At 39.0% G+C, this 22,024-nt stretch overlaps 1 protein-coding gene across 1 annotated transcript in view; it reads right to left on the reverse strand.

The window, feature by feature from the left end:
• Positions 1–1,917: 1,917 nt before the first annotated feature.
• Positions 1,918–22,024, reverse strand: part of LRRC8C (leucine rich repeat containing 8 VRAC subunit C) — an 87,463-nt gene continuing 67,356 nt past the window's right edge. The window contains exon 3 of the mRNA XM_061121430.1: positions 1,918–8,826. Coding sequence (XP_060977413.1) covers positions 6,553–8,826 — 2,274 coding nt within the window. The 3' untranslated portion in view covers positions 1,918–6,552. The remainder of the gene's footprint in view (positions 8,827–22,024) is intronic.

Genomic DNA, 22,024 nt, shown 5'->3' on the forward strand with positions numbered 1-22,024 from the left:
CACAGGGACCTAATGCATAGTACAGTGGACTAAATTCAATATCTTTTAATAACCTATAATGGAAAAAAATATGAAATACAATATATATATTTTTATATCCATATATCTGGGGCTTCCCAGTGGTAAAGAATCCACCTGCCAAGCAAGACAGGCAGGTTCAGTCTGAGTTGGGAAGATCCCTTGGAGAAAGGAAATGGCAACCCACTCTAGTATTCTTGCTTGGGAAATCCCATGGACAGAGGAGCCTGACAGGCTACAGTCCACGGGGTTGGAAAAGAGTCAGACATGACTTAGCAACTAAATAGCAGCAGCAATATCTTTATATCTGAATCACTTCGCTGTATAATAACCACCCCAACATTGTGAATCAACTATCCTTCAGTTCAAAAAATTAATTAAAGGACTAAAAAAATAAAACAAAAGGCCATATTCTAATTGTTTCCAAACTTTACAACAGAGGAACCCCTGAATCACAAAAATCAGAATGGCCAGTTTGGCTAAGATGATTTATTTTATTATTGTCATTTATTTGGTGGAGTCAGTCTCGATGGTAGCATGCAGATTCTTCACTGCATCACGCCGAGTCTCTCTTTGCGGTGTGGCATCTGGGCTCAGCAGTTGCAGTGCACGGGCTTAGTTACTCTGAGGCATTGAGATTTTAGTTCCCCAACCAGGGATTGAATCCATGTCCCCTGCATTGCAAGGCAGATTCTGGTCCACAGGGCCACCGGGGAAGTCCCCTAGGGCTGTGATTTTTATGCAAAATATCCACACTCTGAAAATACTTCATCACTGTGGTATATGTGATCACATAAATGTTAACTTGCACCTTGCTTTGTTCAAAAATGCTTAAATATGAAACCTAAATTATAACCTGTATTCAAAGATTTGTACATAAAAATAATGCAGCTTATGAAGAGCTTTTCACTTTTTCCTGCTTGGATGTTTAGAATGACATTCAAATATACATTCAGAAACACACAGGCCTGGTGCTATGGCTGTTTAAGTACCCTATTGATTTTAATGACTTTCATGTATCTCTCCATCCAAATCAAAGTGCTTACCCTGAACCTTGCTAACTGAAACAACCGAGTTAATTTTAGTGTTTATCTCAATATTCTGTAATGAAAGGACTGGAAGATGGGGCAGTGGGAGGTGGCAGTGGACAGAGACTTTTTCTTTGTGCAACTTGCACTGGAATCACGAGATGTTTCTGATCCGCTGCCCATCTCAGCTTGTCTCAGAAGTTTCTCCAGCACTCTCCCATCATTCCTTCTAAGTTTCTGTACACATATTCGCAAGGCCTCTCTCATCGCACTCACAATCTCTCCTCGTCTCAACAAAGTTCTCTCCCAAAGGACTATCAGCTGATTATCAGTGAAATAACTGAGTCATAAATAACTACAGAAAAATTTGTAAAATGATAATTTAGCTTCAAAGTTACCAGTCACAATTTTCTTATGCATAAGTGGTTCATGAAGTTATTTTATTAAGCACTTCCCTATGCTTGGAATATATGTGTTTAACTAGGGAAGTCTTCCTAGTTGCATGGAACCATTCTGATTTAAGTAGACCCAATTATTACCATAAAAGTATTTACTGAGAGCTGGGCTGGACAGCCATTGTACAGTCTGATCTGGCAAATACACAGAAATTGCACTCCAGATTACATAGCAAGGCACTAATGACCCAAATGAAACTCCAGGGGCACCTTAGGTAGATGCAGTACAGAGAATTAAGGAAGGAAATCATTAGTCACAATTGCAGAAACTAGCCAAATACAAAGTGAAAAAAATGCATGCAGCCTATTTCCTGCAGAGTTCAGGGAGCCTTGGTAACAGAAAATGCAAAAACACAAGAGAAATGCAAAAGAGAAACATGATTTCCACAAATAGATAAGAAAGGGACTGATCTCAATTTCAAATTACAAAAACAATTTTATTTAATTTATTTTCTGTTCCTATGTACTACATAGCCAAATAACATTAAGACATTGTATCATGAATTTACACTATGACAGATCAACTTTCAAGCATTTTCTTGACAGTCTTGGAGGTTTTGCCAGCACTGACAAAATCTGAACATATACAGTAAGAGGAAACAAGCAGCAAAAGGAAATCTAAGTGACCACATAAGGCATTGAGTTTCAACCCCACAAAAAATATTCATTAAATAGGCAGAATCATATGGAGGAGTGAACAATGTTCAGCAAAAAGCAAATTTATACCAGATCCAAAACCATGCATAGGAACTGTTATTTAACAGGACCAAAAAACTGTTTGAAGTTATATACCCCCTTTTAAGGTCTTCTAATTTAAAAAAAAAAAAAAAAATTCCTTAGCGTGGGAGGAGAGCTTCTCTCCTCCCCGTCTCCCCAAAATGAATTTAAGCATGTTACCTTTATCAGTGAAAGTCTCTGAGAAGATGGAGTAAGAGTGGATAGCTAGTTTGAAAGACTGGTATGAAATTGTATTAGAAGCATGTCACCAAGGCCTAAATCTGAAAAATCAATGGCAGGTCTGAGACTGTCCAAGTTTTCTTACAATGTGTCTGAGTAGACAGTAAAAAAAAAAAAGAGAAAATCTTACAGACCCTTGAGGCATTCCCCTCACTAATAACTGTGCTATTTTGCTATGGAACCCTACCTACCCTGAGTTATTGAGATCCTACCAAAAATGTGAACTGCTTGAATAGCATTATCACATTGAAGATTCATAGGAGAATGCAAACTGAATCAATTTAATTTCTAAACACAAATTTAAGTTGTCTTGAAGTTTATCTTATCTCTTTACTACTAAATACTGCAGTTTCCATAAAGATGGATCACTGTTTAAGTATAATAAATAAATCACTACTACCGATCAGGTATTTGCTATGAAATCCCATGGACAGAGGAGCCTGGAGGGCTACAGTCCATGGAGTGGCAAAGAGTCAGACACGGCTGAGTGACTAACACTACACTACATTAGAGAGTAAAACACTACTTAAAAAATGAACTTTATTTAGAATTAGGAACATAAACCACAGCAAAACTCTTAGGGGGAATGGTAACAACAAATGTAAATATTTTTTTCTTCCCTTTCTTATAACAGAAATCATAAGATAGTATGTTGCAAAAACGTGAACTTTGTTTATCCCCAGTAACTCACCGAATACTTCAGGTTGCTAAGCCTCTCTCTGTAAAGATGGCTTCAGAGACAGAGAAGGAGGAACCTATAAATGAACAGAATACTCACAGCAGGCTTATTTTCCAAGCCTTTCAGAAAAAGTAGTGCCTGCCCTTGGGGTGCTACGGAAATTGTTAGAACTCACTTCATTAACTACATGGGAAACCTAAGGCAGGGGAAAGGTGGGTGAACAATCAGAAAATTTACCAGTGTAAATAACAGGTTTCACTGAATCAAGAACATTTATGTTAAAAACCATTGTACTTAAAACAAACTGAGTGAAAACCCAACAAATGACTAGCTTTCTGAGGTGTGGTCTTTTTAGGTGAGTTCCACTAGGATATATACTTAGATGCTGTTTCAACAGGACCATCCACCAACAACTGATCTATACTTAACTACTAAAACTGACCAAAAAGCATACTCACCAAGGGTGTCCAGTAGCCACAGGACTTGAGTACGTGTGATGCTTTTATATTTACATAAGCGGTTTCTCATGAATCTTATAGAAGTTGGAGAAATAGAGCTAGTTGTTCCTTTTTAGCAAGAGCACTTGTAAAAATACGAAAAGGATTAGGTAAATACCCCTTTTAACACTGAGTTTGATTCATTAAAGAACTTTAGAAAAGTCAGCAGTTCATTTACCTGAGTTTCCCATTTAACAGCTAAAGAGTAATTAAATGCTTTTTACTTAAGAATGTGAACAAAAATATACAATATTTAAAAGGATCAAGTTGGAAAATTAAGACTCAAGATGAAGTTTGAACATTTTGAATTTTTATAAAATCTAACAAGCATCTATGAATTTTCCTTCCTAGTTAAACCATAAACTCAGAACTATACTGATTAGCTGGTTGTTATTTAGAACTTAGGTTAGGGTCAATCTGTGAAATCATTAGGAAGTAAATAAAATTATTTTGACATTTTGAGCAAGTTGTCACAAAGACTAATTACTAGTGATTTACTTCAGTTATGAACCCATGGGAGATTATAAGTTAACACCAGATAAAGATTTCAGCATAAATATGATGTTTAACCTGAATAGATCCCTTTTTAAGGGTGATATAGAAAACAACTATAAATTTTATCCAGAAAAATAATGCACCCAGTGTCTTAACAGCAGTTATCAAAGCTCACCTTTCAACAGGGGTATTCTTGTCATGCTCAGTGATGGACAATCTTCCAGGTTTGTTTGTTTTTTGTTTAAAACAGGTAGTGCTATGTCTCTAAATACAACTCATGGTTCATAATCAAGATCCTAAAAACATACTAGAATTGAATATTTTATCAAAGAAGTAAAACCATGTTGCTATTTTAAACATGTTGTTTCAATTCCAGGTGGAAATAAACCAGCTATACAAAATCACTATTCTAACACTTAAACATAGAGCAGAAACAGCAAAGCACTTTGGTCTACATGATTAAATTATTAGATAAATGAAAAGCATCTCTTCTCCAAATCCTTTACCCCACGTTGTATCATAATGTTTAAAACACAACTGAGGTACACGTATCTGCTGAGTAGTTTGTAGAGCTGTGTCCCGTGTATGACTCAAAGTGTCATTAAGCAAATTTACCAGGATCAAGGAGTAAATTTTAAAACCAGGATTTTGAAACCCAAACCATCTTCCTACTTTTTTTTTTGTTAGGTCGCAAAACCATCTTAGATCAGACTAGGGTTCTGAAAACAGTGAGTATGAAGTTGGAGCATGAAACAAAATTTCCACGATAGATAGCACTGGTCCTGGATTGAGGGCACAAATAGTGTTTTCATTTTCCTGTTCTATACAGTTTAATAGTCAGTGAAAACTTTTGCCCAAGACCCATACATTTTGGGCTTCCCCGGGGGCTAAGCTGGTAAAGAATCCACCTGCTATGTGGGAGACCTGGGTTTGATCACGGGTTGGGAAGATCCTCTGGGAAAGGGAATGGCTACCCACTCCAGTATTCTGGCCTGGAGAATTCCATGAACTGTATAGTCCATGGGGTCAAAAGACTCAGACACGACTGAGCTACTTTCACTTTCACACTATGTTGGATTTTTTAGTATAGAGATAAAATAAAAGCTCTGCTGACCACCAGGCAAAAATTATTTCTAAGTTATATTCACTCAGCTATTTTTTCACACTTAAAAAAACAAAGATATAGAAATATTTTAGATGAGATAAACTTTTTTAAGCCAAAGAGAACAGATAGAGTTTCTGTGCTTGCATTACTAGCCTTCATAGCAAGGGCAGACTTGAGAGAGATTGATTAATATATATATATATGTATACATTGATTAGTTTGTGTTACAGGCAGAATTTGAACAGAGATCACCACTGCCACACTGCCCAGAGGAACCCGTGTGCCTGGCTGGAGTGCACCAGCTCTTTAGCAGGGTGCTTTAGTAGAACTTTTTCTTTTTTTTTCCATCGGATGTATTCACATATCAAGATATCAAAGATGATTAAATTACTAAAAAGCAGGCTTCTGATTCTGATTTTTAAATTTAATTAGCTATTTTAATTAAAATAAATTAGCTTTTCTAAGGTTGTTCACCAGAACTACATAACAACATTGATATTAAAGGGGAGGAGCTTCTGCATTTCCTTTTTCACTGAAGGAAAATATTTTCAACATTTAAAAAATGTTGGTAAAAATGTAAATCAGTTAAATCATAAATGACCAATCCAACCAACATGACCATGGAAGATTATCGTCCTTACTCACAAAATCCTTGCCTAATGATAAATAACTGGCAGGTATGTGAAAGAAAACAATTTAGAGTTCTGCTGGAGGCAAGGGGAAATTTTGAAAATAATAGTCCATGACAATGCACTTATGTGAGCTTATACTCCAGAGAAGTTTTCTGTACAATGAAATACTTGACCAATGCAGAAGGCAGCTGGTATTAAAATAACTAGCAGAGATTCCTTGGTACACATACAATGAAAACAAAAATAAAGACCCTGTACAGATGTAAACAAGCTAAAAAATGACCTTGGCAAAGTATCTTCATCGATTTAAAAAATACCAAAAACATGCAACTTAAAATTCCCTTCCTTTTACAAGAATTTACCAAAAAACCAAAACAAACAAGCAAGCAAGCAAACAAACAAAAAAAACAAACAAAAACAGGTGGAACCATCTGTCTCTGTCAGTAGAAAACAATAATAGATACATTAGGTTCCAGGACAAATAAACGTTTAAAATACTAATATTGAAAAAATACAATTAAATTTTTATTAAAAAATACATACTCCTTACTCATTCTTTGTGTACATTTTGTTTTGTGAGAAAAAGAAGAAAAACAATAATAAAGTAGGAAAGGCATTAAGACTACCTAGTTATTTATACTGTATTTGGTAGAAGCATGTTTTAGTCAAACTTTAAACAAAATAAGTTACTCTGTTTTCATTTGCTCCCGGACATCAGAAGGCAGGGTTTCAAACAGAGCATCTTCTACAACTAAACCAGCTCGCTTCAAAGCCCGACAGTCACCCAGTTCAGGAGGGAGGATTTCAAAGTGATTGCCTTTAACATCTAAATAGGAAAGAAATAACAAATTTCCAATTTTGGGGGAAAGTACTGATAGGCTGTTTTTCCCAATCTTCAGAGTTTTGAGTTTCTTACAGAAGTAGAGTTCATCTGGAAGGCTCTCCACTTTGTTACAAGTGATGGAAAAATACTGTAAACTTTGTAGAACTCCGATCTCAGGTGGGATAAATCGAATGTCATTGTAGGACAAGTCCAGGTAACGGATTTTGTTGCATAGGAAGAGGTGGGAAGGCAGCACCTCGATTTTATTGTGACTGAAGGACAGACGCTCCAGGCTGGTGAGTTTCTTGATATGCTCTGGGATGTAGGTGATGCTGTTATGCCACAGTTTTAGTACTGTCAACTTTCTCAAGTGCTGGAAGCTAACGATCTCTTCTATGGATTTCAGATTATTTTCCTTGAGGTCCAGTTCCTGGAGGCTGAGCAGGCTGAATACGGCGTGAGGGATGCGCTCCAGGTCACAGTGGACCAGCTCCAGCTCTGTCAGGTTGGTCATCTTCTTCAGGTTGTTGAGCATCACCAGCTTGGTGCCATCGTTGTGGATGCACATCTTCTGGAGATGGCTGGAAACATCAACCACTGCCTGTGGGATTTTGGAAACGTTGCTTTTGATCGAGAGAATTTTAAGGCTTTTGAGATCCCGCAGAGACTCAAGGGTGACATTTCTGGAAATATCGTGACTTAGAGAGCCAACCAGGTAAAGCTCCTCCAGGTTCCGGAGGCCATACATCCAGGGGGGCAGCTCCCTCATGTCATCAAACTTGACGCTCAAGACCTTGAGATTCTCCTTCAGGAAAGACAATGCCGCGCTGTGGATTTTGACTGAGCACTGGTGTAGAGAGAGCTCCTGGAGATTGTCTAGCTGCGCGATAGTGGCTGGTATCATGACGTTCTTAATGATTTCAAGTTTTAGGGACTGCAACTCTGTGATTTCAAAAACAGTGTCTGGAAGGCCAGAGAGCATGATGAGAGGCAGTTCCAAACGGTTATGGGCATTTGTCTGCAGCTTCTGCCTCAGTTTATCTGGAGTCCACTCATTATTTAAGTTCAGCTGCTTTAATTTGTTTTCACTCACTTCAGATAGGAACACCGCGAATCTCTTGGAATACAGAGGGTCATACTGATCAATCATATGAAGCATAAAAGCAAAGTCATTTTTCACATCTGGAATATCATCAATTCCAGTCTCCTGCCGGACATACTCAAAAGAGTACTCCTTCAGAGAACGGTAGAACAGCCAGTATAACGTATAAAGGCACGTCAATCCGTAGATACTTACAAAGCACAGGTAGCAAAAGGAGAGTTTTGAAAACAAGTGTGCCATGGTATGATTGCAAGAAAAGTTTTTATATCCAGTCATGTCCTGAATGTCAACATTACAGTCCACTGTAAATTGGACTTTGGAAACCAGGGCACTATTATATGCAATGATGATTAGGAATTTTATAACCTTAAGTACAGTCTGACGAACATACATGGCATACAGTATATCACCTTCTTCTACGTGCAGCCGGAACTTCTTCACCTTCTCAAATAAAGCTTTTGCCTGCTCACCCTCCTTCTTATCCAGAGCCCCTGCAGTGGATTTGTCAACCACAAACTTCTCAGGAATTGACTTCAAAGATTGAGAGTTGACCAGACTGCCTTCTGGACCAGACTGGGTGGTGTTGGACCTGCTCATGTTGTTCTTCCTGCTGTCCTTCTCTTCTGAGTCCTCCCCAGACACTTCAGATAAGGCTCGTGTGGTCCAGGGAGAGTCAAAACACTTCCCCAGGATTGAGATGAAATGTTCTATTTTGGAGCTGGAGCCAGGGAACTTGAACCAAAAGTTGCTGCAGAGCATGAAGACCAGGGTATGAATGAGGACAAGGTATGGGAAATACTTGGCGTACCAGTGGAGGGCTCGCTCATAGCACATCTGGTTAATAAAGCTGTATTGCTGAAGGTCCAAATCTGTCTTCAGCCCTTTCATTTCCACAGTGACTGGGTTAGAAGGAGATGGTTTTGGTGGAGGCAGTGGGGTGGTACTGGCCACTGCTTGAGAGACATTTGAAACAGAAGAGTGGTTCTGAGAAGGCTGTACTCTTTTCGGAAGGCAGATTATCTTGTCTTGCATGACCTGAAACACAGAAATAATATTTTCAAATTATATTACTCAAAGAGCTTTCATAATGTCATTAGTGAGAAGGAAAGCAGCAATAACATCCAATAAAAGTCCATTTCCTTTGCCTGGAGAATACAATGTTCAATTCCAACACCGAGATTTTTATTCTTAGCCCACAGGTTGGGAAAATGAAATGTATATCTTTGTTTGCCACATCTAACTCAAGACACAAAATGGAGCAGTATGTCAGGACACAGAACAGTTCATGACAAAATAAATATTTGAAGAACATTTCACATATTTAAAAAATTTTGCATTTCTTCTTTCACTGAAGCCTTGGGGAATCAGTCATTGGTCTGGGAAGTACATCCTCTTATCAGATTCTGTCTTGAACTGGATGGCTCCCAACATTATATTAGTTTCTGTATGAGAAGTAAAAGGATTAAAAGGAGGAAATACGGGAGAAATTCCTGTCTTTATAATTTCCTCTTTTCTTTCTACCCATATCCTAGTCATGCATAGATGAATATGACTAGTTTTAATAAAATGGGAATTTACTATGCTTTTGTAAGAACTATTTATTCAGAGAGAGATGAAAGACTGTAGAAATGTTTGATAGTAAAATAGTTATGTCTAAACTTGCTGCTTTTCACACAAAATATTACATCAACTTCTCTTCCCCTACTAATGCTTCAGGTTTGTTGAAAATAATCTGAAGCCCTAAGAATGTCCAGCAGTCTCATAAGATTGCAATTTCAGTAAGAGAGAACACTTTCTTCCCAAAGATGAGATAGGATGAGGCAAAATACACTTGGAATCAACCTGGAGGAATCATCTCCAGGAAGAAGTACACGAACATGTACACTCAGTCTATTACAAAGTAGACTATTATGGCATGAGGAATATGACCACAAGCTGGTGACGGGGGGAGATACAGATCCCTAGAGAGAAGTGTTGTACAAGGTTTGACGATGCAGTGGAGCGTCCAGCCCTTAGTTGAGTGTCTGATATATAGGAGACTGCCAGTATGTATTTGCTGAGAAAGTGGATGAATCTAGAACTGACACTGACACTAGTCTTTCCAATTCAGAGCTGCATAGTGCTGGGCGTGGATCTCTCTTAGGGATAAAGTTAAGGACGGTGACTACAGCGATGACAGCAACAAACCTGCTGTTGTGTTTAATATGTAATCCTATTCCAATAATGTCAAAGATATTAATTATTTTAATTGTCACCTTAACGTGATAAGGCAGATTACTCTTTTTACCCCAGTTTCACAGATGAGGAGATGAAGGCACAGAAAGTTTAGGCAACTTGCTTAATGTTATCTAGCCTAGGCCACTTGGACCCAGAACCCACATTCTTATTTTATTTTACTGAGTTTCTAGGATTAAACCAAAAAGATCTCAATTTTACTTCATCCTAAGTAACAAATTACCTTTCATAAGTTATACATGTTTTAGGGGAAATGCTTATCTCTTCCCATATCCTATGTGGATAACAATGAAAGAATGAAGTTGGGGGAAGAGAGGAAGTTTTGTTTATAAAGATATATAAACGCTGTAGACCAGAAGATGTATCAGGGGCTACTATTTACTATGTAAATCAGAAGAAGGCAGGGAAGAAAAACAAATGTGATTGCATTCAAAGGGTTTGGTAACTACAGTGGTGTGAGAATGTTTGAGAATGTCTTCAAACAAACATTTTAATCACTTACCTGTATCAGAGGAAAAAAATGTTAAACATGTCCATATTTGTGGGCATATATATATCTATTTATGGGCTTCCCTTGTGGCTTGACTGGTAAAGAATCTGCCTGCAGTGAGGGAGACCTGGGTTTGATTCCTGGGTTAGGAAGATCCCCTGGAGAAGGGAAAGGCTACCCACTCCAGTATTCTGGCCTGGAGAATTCTATGGACTGATAGTCCACGGAGTTACAAAGAGCTGGACACAACTGAGTGGCTTTCACTCACTCATATATGTCTATTTATAATTATAACCATAAAGTATTGCCAATTCCCTCAGCCAAATATTAGCTTATTTTTCCTTTAAGTTTAAAATGAACATAAAGTTTTCATTTTAATCTCATATTTCAATAGGGCATCCTTTATATTTCTTGGGGTCAAGCACTCTACCATGGAAACCCCTGGAACAGAAAATAGTAGGAGAAAGCCTAGACGGATGTTAGAGTCTACCCTGCAGAAATATCAAACAGAAAAAGAAATTCAGTGGCTTGGGGTCATATTCTAGATGTTTTCCCAATTGTAGTCTCATTTAATGCTCCAATTATCTGTGAAGCTTCAATTATCCGGAGAAGGAAATGGCAACCCACTTCAGTATTCTTGCCCAGAAAATCCCATGGTCAGAGGAGCCTGGTGGGCTACAGTTGATGAAGTTGCAAAGAGTAGAACACAACTGAGTGATTGAGCGCATCTGTGAAGCAGGCACAAGGTGGGGGCTAGAGACCAGTACGGACAGAAATGCTTCCCTAGCACCTTCTCCAAGAGTGACACCTTTGAGCTAGCATGTTAATGCTATGCTCAGTCCTGTCTGATTTTTTGCGACCTCATGGGCTCCTCTGTGTATGGAATTTTCCCGGCAAGTATACTAGAGTTGGTTGTCATTTCTTTCTCCAGGTATGTTAATACGACATTGTTAATGATGTGATGAAAACAGAGACGCACTGATGTGAAAGCAAGATCAGCCAGAAGGTAAAAAGGCAAGTAGGTACCTTCTGGAGGTTCTAGGTCCCTGCCAAGCACCCAGATGGTCCCAGTACTGCCTCCTGCCCTGCCCTTGTCCAGACTTGCTCCTCATGGGGGCAGATGATTAACCTCTGGAGCCTGGCTGCTGCAGAGGGTCTCAGGTTATGCCTGGCACCAGGGTGTCCAGCTGAGGGGCGAGTGTGGCCTGAAATCCTGCTTGGGCCTCCCTGGCTCAGCTGTGTGCCCTCCTGGGGTACCTCTTTATATTTAGGACAAAGGAACTTGATTGGCTGGCATCTTGCAGAGCCCAAGAGAAAAGACTGTGGGGATTTAAACAGTAAAATAGCCATAGGAGAGAGGAAGGAAGTTACTTTCTATGATTAGTGTAAACACTCCATCACCAAGAAGAACCGGGAGAAGCATCAATGTTTTCAAAGGTACAGTAAAAGAAACAGAAAGAAGACAGAAAGGCTTCCTTTAAAAAAGAAAAGGGTAAAAGGTGTTTTGTGGGATATTTGGAAATAGCAGCTTGTAAGAACTTAAAAGATTTTGTTTCAACTTTTCTGCTTTCTTGAGAAGCTTGCCTAATTAAACCTACACCTCACTTCTCTTTACCTAATCCAGAAATTTAAAGATTAGAATACAAAAGAAGCCTTAAAGAATAGCTGCAAAATTTTTTTTAAAGGAATAATGGTAGGGTTCCAGGCTTCAGTGGAGGGCTAAGGAAGAGTGCTTAGGGTAAGAGCAGGAAGAAAGCCCCACCACCATATCCTGTTCTGCAGAACATCAAGGCTTAGACCATCACCACCAGCTTGTACCATACATGTGTCACACAGACGAGAAACCCAATGCTTTTCTGCTAGGGACAACTCTCAGGCTGCCTTTTGAGGAAAAAGCATTGGGACTAGACCTACACCTACACAGTGTGTTTATGCAGGGGGAGGGGGAGAAAGAGGGGAAAGAAATGGGGTCAAGGGGAAGAGAAAAAAATTTAAAAAGCAAGATGAACAGAAGAATCTGATCCAAGATATATCAAGGTGAGAAAGTTAACTACCCTAAGAACAGATTTGAGAATAATAATAATTGTTATTATTTTTTGGCTGTGCAGCACAGCATCTTAGTTCCCCAGCCAGGAACCAAACCCATTTGCTCTGCAGTGGGAAGCCCTGAGTCTTAACCACTGGACCACCAGGGAAGTTCTGAGAATAATTCTTAAATGAAATCATCGAAATTAAAGCAAATACCTAAGCTAGTTTCAGAATAAGGAAAAGCTGTACATAGAAGGACATGAGTCACTGAGTGCAAAAGTAAGGTGAAACCAGCAACAAAGATGGCTAAGCCACCCATGCTATAGTGGGATGAACAGGCTTGGAGGGGGGTGAGGTGAATCAGCAGAGGAGGGGTAGAATCGAAGGAAACAGGTCAAGCAATGTGGTAGGAGGCTGCAGTGTACTCTCATTATTTCCATTTGGAAATGTAAATACCTTTCAATCTTCCCTAAACCTTTGGTAAAATCTGCTAAACACAAACATACACACACACACACACACACACACACACACACACACACACACACCCCTCTATTATGAATGAACTATAGAAATCACAGGCAAAAGGACCAAGTAATTTCACGCTTAGATCAAAACTGGACAGGGAGATTTTGCCTGGGATGCTAAAAATCTATAATCTAAATTGTTTCCATGGAAGCAAGAACTGGAACAGTGAGAACCTAATTCTTCCAGGAGTCTGTCAGAATGCAGAGAGCTCATAGACTGGAATTTGATACAATATCCTCTATATCCCATGGAGCAGCTGACATCCAGGTAACAAATTATATAAAATGCTCTTCAAGACTTTATAACTAAAGTTCCTAGAGGAATAAAAAATATATATGTGAAATTGTTCCATGACTGTCCTAATACCTAGATAATATTTCTGGAAAAGAAACACAAAGGTTGCAGTGATTGGATAAATGGGCTCACTAAGAGCCAAATTCATGAATTTCCATTTGCAAATTATTTTCAGATAACACAATAGCTGTTTTCGGAAAAAAAAATTGTAGGGTCAATGAAATAAACTGCATTTCCTGATTTTGCTTTCTACAAGGTATGTTTTTAAGAGAAACAAAGTAAAATTCAAACTTCCTTAAAAAATGAAGTAACCTATCTAAACTATGTCCTGGAATGCTGCTCTGAGCTAGAAAAAGAAATCAAATATTTAAAATCAAAATTGCCAAGTTTATACCAGCAAAGAGATACAATATGTACACACTTGATCACATATTGAAATATCTTGCATGGTCAATGTAAATGAGGACCTTTTAATAGTAACTTTCACAATTTTAAATTATTAATGTTCACCTACATCTTTGATTGTATTTTTGATGATGGTTATTTGATTCTCAGTCCCTTTGGTAGAATCATAACATCCATCATCACAATGTAAAAAAGTAAGATCTACTTAATTGAGGCAGTTTCCAGAAAAGCAGTGCCATGAGAAGCAGCAGGGACCAGTGGTGACCTACTGAAGCAGTTCAACATGTTCATGAATGAGACACCAAAGGGCTGAGAGTCAAACCCAACCAAACAAAAGCACTCAGCTTCAGAGAAACTGCTTGATATAACAAAGACAGGGAAACATACATAAGGGCCAGCTTATCTTTTACATGCAGGAGACATAAATGACACTGATGGGGGTGGAGTGGGATGTGTAGAACACAAGTGCTAACTAGTTTTGAGTGTGCCTCAGGAAAAGTCACTCCTAGTGAAGGACCTGCTGTGTGTCAGACATCATGTCAGATATACCAAGAGCAGTGAACCCTTCAAAGTCCAGTACAGGAGATAGGTGACTAAATCAGTAATGAGTGTTGTAAGTGCTCAAATTCATGCCTGTCTTTCACAATGAACTTTATAATCAACTTTATAGTCTAGATCCAAAAAAAAAAAAAAAAAAAAACAACCCAAAAAAACCCAAAACCAAACCACCTTGGTGGTATTTTTATTGGGATTATATTACATTTATAAACTAAGAAGCACTGACATCTTTATGGTGTTGATTCTTCCTCTCCATGTGTGTGCCTCCACTTGGCTTAATCTAATTTTGTATCTCCCAGGAGTGTTTCATATCTTTCCTCAAATAGATTTTGGGCATTTATTAAGTTATGCCTAAACATTTTATTTTTTGCTATTATAAATCTTTTTTTTTAAAGCTGCATATTTAGCATAGAGGGGAGCGCACTCCCTTCACCTTTCCCACTCCCCAGCCATGCCTTAGGAAGCCCTGATAAGTTTGGTGGGTACTCTGTATCTGTGTATTGACACAGACATGGCCTCTCAGGTGGCGCTAGTGGTAAAGAATCCTCCTCGCAATGCAGGAGACGTTAAGAGACATGGGTTTGAACCCTCGGTCAAGAAGATCTCCTGGAGGAGGAATGGCAACCCACTCTAGTATTCTTGCCTGGAGGATCTTATGGACAGAGGAGCCCAGCAAGCTAAAGTTCATAGGGTTGCAGAGTCGGACACGAGTAAAGCAACTTTGCACACAGGACATATGAACACGTGGGATCTTACTACATGCATTGTTCTTGCCCCTTAAATTTCTCACCTTCATAGTATGTCTTACAGACCCTAACACATCCACATAGAGATCTACTTCATTCTAAGGGCTGCATTACTACATGATGTGGATGTGCTATAATTTATTAAAAATATTCCGATGATGATTGCATTCAGGCAAGTTTTAATTTAAAAACAGTGCCAGTCTCAAAAACTACATGCTGACTGATTTTACATGACATTCTGTAAACCAGGTCAGAGAACAGATCAGTGCTTGCCAGAGGTTCACTGCAAAGGTTCAGCACCCAGGAATTCCTTGGGGTGTTGAGATTCTTTTGTATCCTGTGTGGTGTTAACAAGAATTTATGCATGTTCTCAAATTAAAAACATACCTTGTTTTGATAAACAGTGCATTTTTGAAAATGGAAGGTCTAAATACTATCTAATATTAACAGAGCTTCATCAGCTTTTTCCTGTTTTTTAATATCCTTCTTTAATCTCTATTTAGAACCTTTGTGATTTTGTTTTTCTTTTAGGTGTCTGTTTTATGGACTTTTAAAAAAATCCAAACTAATCACCTCTTTCTTCTCACAAATGAATTTAATCTATTACATTTTTGTGGCTCACCTCACTTATATTTGGATATTTAGTGATATTTGGATTTATGTCCATATTTTTATTTTTATATATACCACTTCTTCCTTCCTGCTTTCTGTTGCCCTGATAACACTGTCCACACCTTCTATTTTCCATCTTGCCTCAGCTGGTTGGGAATGTGTAGACTAAATTTCTGTAGTAAAGGTTACATATAATTTCTTAGAATGTATACACTTGAAGTTTTTCAGAATCCTTACCTCCTCTTTCAAGCATGTTTTAACTACCCACCCAACTATCCTGTTTTGTTGTTCCCAGAGTCTGTTTTAGCTCTCCTTTGAAACACATAATATAAAAAAAAATCTATAGTTCACTGTGATTATCTACATATTTATTAAATCATGTGCTCACCCACTGTCTCAGATCCTTTATCTGCCCCCTGAGTTCCTTTGACTATGGGTTGAAGTGTATCCCTTAATAGTTCTTTTAATAAGGGCCTGTGGATAGAAAATTCATATGCCTCATACGTCTGAACATGTCTATATTGCTTTCACTCTTGAATAATAATTTAGTAAATTATAAAATTCTGCATTGACAGTAATTTCCTTTCAGCACTTAAACATATTATTCCATTTTCTTCTGGCCTCTTTTGCTGATGAGAAGCCTGCTGTCAGCTTGAGTTTGCTCTCTGAGGAGCAATCTCTCTCTAGGGTAGCTTTGAAGATTTTATCTTTAATAAAAGATCTTTTACATTTTCACCTTAATTTTAAATGTATGTAGATGAACACTGCTCAATATTTGTAGCCACGGACTTGACTTTCTTCACTTTTGGAAAACTTTAGGAAAATCTCTTTAAATAATTGCTTCAAAAATTGCTTCATCATTTCTTCCATTTTTTTCCTGCAATTCCTATTAGACATATGTTAGAGTTTCTCCGTTGATCTTCCATGGGTGTGTGCGTGCTTTTTAATTCCCATCTCTCTCTGTGCTGGGCTCTGGGTAACTCAGAATTCTCATTCTTCTTGCAACTGAGTACAGTGTTATTCTTCTGCTTGTTGATATTTTAAATTTCAGTGGTTTTTTACTTCTATGATTTCTAAATTTTTTATATTCATTTGATCTTATGACATATCTACCTACTTTTTTATGTTTTGTCTTTATCTCCTTGACCACTCTAAATCTATTTTTTCTGCTTTTTTATTTAATTTTTTTATACTTTAGTAAATATATTTATTTTAACTTCATTGTTGTTGCAAAGCTTGGTTTCCTCTAGAGTGGAGTGATTCAATATTCCAACTGTCAGTTCTGCTGCGAGACTTTCTCAGCATAGCTGTCTCCATGCGTGCTGGGCGGGAGGCTCATTCGGAGGAGGCCGTTTTTCTCTCACGTGCTCCCGCGTGGTTTCCTGCACCCAGCCTCCCAGCCCACCATCAGGACCTGCCATGATGTTCTGCTGCTCCACTGTGATGTCAGGATCTCACAATTCCAGGCAGGCTGACTCAGTTCCTGGTTGGGAGGCACCCCAGATGCGCGGTTTCCTCTGAAGCACCAGCTCTAGCAGTCAGTCAGTCGCCATTCTTTCTAGCTTCCTTTTGGAAATGAGGGCCTCTGGCTACAGTGACCGGACTCCAGTCTCTTATCGTGCTTGGTGCATTTTTAGTTCCTTTACTGGCAGGAGCTGAACTCCTGGCCGCTACTGCCTACATTTGGATGAGAGCCCAGCTATTGCCTCAGCCCCACTCAGTATTCCATCTGTGCTCCACAGAACCGTTTATCTTGCTTTTAAGTCCATGTATGCGTTTTTAGTATCTCTCTTTATACTTTATCATAGCTATGCACATTGAACAGAGAGTGTTCTCAAGCATAACTCTTGCTTTACTATCTTTTCAGAAGAGAGAGGCAGTGTGTTGAAATAAAAAAAAAAAAATTAGTCTCCTGACTGTTATGAGCTTCCCAAATGGCTCAGTGGGTAAAGAATCCACCTGCAATGCAGGAAACAGAGGAAATGGGTTCAATTCCTGGGTCAGGAAGATTCCCTGGAGGGGGAAATGGCAACCCACGGCAGTATTCTTGCCTGGGAAAGCCCATAGAGGAGCTGTGTGGGTTACAGTCCAAAGGGTTGCAGAGAGTTGGAAATGACTGATGAGCAAGCTACCATTATGAATAAATATTGCTTGGGTACTGCCAAACAAAGTAAACTTACAACATCAAGTTCTTCTCCCACCAAGAAAAGTCTGGATTTCCTTATATACAGCTCCCCTTAATAGCATATGAGAGCTCTTATTTTCCTACAACTTTGACAATTAAGTCCAGTACTCTTTTTCTATGAACTATAACCCCTAAATCATTTTTCTGGTTTAGACTTTAAATCATAGCTATGACTGTATTATCACTGAAAGAAGTGAGAAAACTTGCTGCATATGATAAATCAGCAGTCATCATTCCAGTATGCTAATGTGTGACTCAGGTATATTCTTTAGATAGTGGCCTGTTCTTTTAAAAGATGATGCTTTAACTTGGTTATGGCAAGTTGGACATAGACAGGTAGACTGGAGTCACAAAGTGACAGGTGGGCCAACAGGAAGGTGACTAACTTTATCCTTTACCTGCCCTCCACTCTCCAGATACAACTGGTTTCAGACGGTTGGACCCTGAAGACCAACCAGATTTGTCCCCAGTCTGATAGAGCAAGTTATCTCTGCTGATCTAAGAATGATCTAGTAAGAAACAGATCCCAAAGATCTATTCCCCAGGGCTTATTCAGAGATACTAACAGGCTATCCTTTATTAACTAAAACTTACTGAAAACCTACTTTATGCTAACCATCATAGGAAAATCAAGGAGGCATAACCAACATTCCCTGTTCTAAAAGCACTTACATTCTTGTTGGAGAAACATAAACAGCCACATGAAAAGTCAAATAAGGGTGCACACAATGTTGTACATACATCAAGTGAATGATGTGGTTAAGTGCAATAAGCTAAGGCTTGCAGTGAACAGAGAAGGATTCATGGAATAGGAGCAACTTCATTGGAGCCTCAAAGCTGCTGGACCTGGATAGGTTTTGGGGGAGGATAAGGTCAGAACCCTGTGGGATCCAGAGACAGGCGGCAAAGGGCTGCATTTGCAAAGAACAAGGGATAAGGTTAAAAAGATGGAACTTCCCTAGCAGTCTGGTGGTTAGGACTCTGTGCTTCTACTGCAGGGGGTTAGGTGTTCAGTCCCTGGTTGGGGGACTAGGATCTCACATGCCTGTGTAACATGGCCAAAGATAAATAAATAAATAAGATTAAAAAAAAAAAAAGATTAAAAAGACAGACTGTCGCCATCCTTTCTGAGGTAGACCCATTTCTCCTGGGAAAAAATGATGGCGATACAAGGGAAGCGAATTAACTTTCATGTCACTAAGTTATCAGTTAATGTACAAACTGCATTAATTATGTTCTCTCAGAAACACGTTAGGAGACAAAAGCATCTATCCTCAAGAGACATAAGATTTACCCTCATCAGTGACAGGATTAACTCAGATTGCCAGAATTTGTTTCAAGGCTCACTACTGAGAATATTTTAAGTACCAAAAAGCTTATCGAGAAACAAAAGGAACTGAAAAAGGCATGGAAGATGGTTCTAAAAGGGTGACGATTTAAATGCTTTAATTCTCAGCAAATGTCTTATTCATAAAGCTTGCTATTCTCCAAGCCCAATACATGTGTGCTTGGGGGCAATCACCATGGGGAACAAAAATAGACACACATGAGCCACCACACACACTGCATCACTCTCACCAACACAAACAAGTCCTTGTCTCCAGGGGAAATGGAAAAGCAAAACTGCAAGGGTGTGGCATCATTTCCTGCCTGCTATGCACATGGTATCTTCCTTATTTAATGATGATGTTTAAAACTTATGTGATGGTCAGGAAATAACACCCTGTGTATGCAGGAAGTTTAGACCCAGAGTGTAAAGAGAGAAAGAAAGAGAGAGAGAAAGAATAGTATAAAGAAAATTGCCAAATTTTAAGATGTTTATTAATAAACATAAGGACTGAGTAAAAAGTCTGTTTTCATTGGTTGCTTATTTCCTCAATAGCAACAGGAAAAGGAAAAAAAAAAAATCATACCCTGGCACCTCTGAGGCATGGAATCAATGTTCTCGGAAAAAAAAATCTAAGGGATTGGAGGGATAAACTGATTAAAACTTAAGATTTTTGAATTAATGAATTCTCTCGGTGCTAAGGTACAGCAATAATACACATGCTGTAGGATTTATCTGTACATGATTAAAAACCAGACATCAAGCATATCTTCTCTAGTGAGGTGTCATCAAAAATTTCTCTGAGGAACATCAAATGCCACTAGTCTGGTGTAAGAATTAAACACTGAAAAGGTTAAAGCCTAATTACCTGGGTCATTACTGTAGAGAGCAAAAGTATACAGTTAATGGGAGCAGTTTTTTAAGTCTGGATTTTCCTTCTGTTGTAGCACCTATGGAAACATAGTCTAATTTTCTATTATCAGTTTACCTTCTAGACCAGTAAAGATACAGAAAAGCTCCATCCTTATTGACATTCCTTGGTACAAAGTAAGTGCGCAATAAATATGAGGTGAATAAATAAACACTGTGCCCCCTCCTCAAAGCAAAACAAACTGCAACAGTGGCAAGTACACACATGTATAAAATCAGATGCCAGCGAACATCTGGAAAAACTGGCCTTCTAGCTATATTCCTCTGAGATGAAACAGCTCATTTCACACAACCTCCGAATTGCCAAGTGATGTCAGCCTAGTGATTCCTAGAGCAAAGTGCTGACTCACTGAAGATACACAGAGAGTGCCAGATTTGAGAGGCACTACCCATTCATTTAAATCCCAAGTAAAAGGAGAAACCAACACATCTACATTAGGATCCTATCTGCATTGTGATATCTCACTTTAATAAAAGCGATTCTCCTACCACTATGAATATACAAACACTGACTTTTCGAGGTAAGGATGACTATATATACTGTGAATGTTAATTTTTTTTAACCCTGGTTAGCGTGAGACTTTCTAGTCATCAAGAATGTTTTCATTTCCTACATCTTGAATTTTAGTTGTATCTACATTGCTTTCATCCCTTTTCTTTTGAGGAAAGCTGCTTTGCTGCTGCTGCTGCTGCTGCTGCGTTGCCTCAGTCGTGTCCGACTCTGTGCAACCCCATAGATGGCAGCCCACCAGGCTCCCCCGTCCCTGGGATTCTCCAGACAAGAACACTGGAGTGGGTTGCCATTTCCTTCTCCAATGCATAAAAGTGAAAAGTGAAAGTGAAGTCACTCAGTCGTATCCAACTCTTAGCGACCCAAGGACTGCAGCCTACCAGGCTTCTCCGTCCATGGGATTATCCAGGCAAGAGTACTGGAGTGGGGTGTCATTGCCTTCTCTGAAAGCTTCTTTAGGACACACAAAAAAAGAAAAGAAAAATGAGGAAGTGGATAAAATTAAACACTGTATTCTTTTTGCTTCATGGCATTTTCCGATAAGCCAAGTCAGTCAGTCAGTTCAGTCACTCAACCGTGTCCGACTCTTTGCGACACCATGAATCACAGCATGCCAGGTCTCTCTGTCCATCACCAACTCCCGGTGTCCACCCAAACCCATGTCCATTGAGTCGGTGATGCCATCCAGCCATCTCATTCTCTGTCGTCCCCTTCTCCTCCTGCCCTCAATCTTTCCCAGCATCAGGGTCTTTTCAAATGAGTCAGCTCTTCGCATCAGGTGACCAAAGAACTGGAGTTTCAGCTTCAGCATCAGTCCTTCCAATGAACACCCAGGACTGATCTCCTTTAGGATGGACTGGTTGGATCTCCTTGCAGTCCAAGGGACTCTCAAGAGTCTTCTCCAACACCACAGTTCAAAAGCATCAATTCTTTGGCACTCAGCTTTCTTTATAATCCAAATCTCACATCCATACATGACCACTGGAAAAACCATAGCCTTGACTAGACAGACCTTTATTGACAAAGTAATGTCTCTGCTTTTTAATATGCTGTTTAGGCTGGTCATAACTTTCCTTCCAAGGAGTAAGCATCTTTTAATTTCATGGCTGCAGTCACCATCTGCAGTGATTTTGGAGCCCAGAAAAATAAAGTCAGCCACTGTTTCCACTGTTTCCCCCATCTATTTGCCATGAAGTGATGGGACCGGATGCTATGATCTTAGTTTTCAGAATGTTGAGCTTTAAGCCAACTTTTTCACTCTCCTCTTTCACTTTCATCAAGAGTAAAACTGTACAAAAAAGATCATGACCGAGGTAATCACAATGGTGTGATCACTCACCTAGAGCCAGACATCCTGAAATGTGAAGTCAAGTGGGCCTTAGGA

Source organism: Dama dama, chromosome 20 (genome assembly GCF_033118175.1).
Source record: "Dama dama isolate Ldn47 chromosome 20, ASM3311817v1, whole genome shotgun sequence".
Lineage (NCBI taxonomy): Eukaryota > Metazoa > Chordata > Mammalia > Artiodactyla > Cervidae > Dama > Dama dama.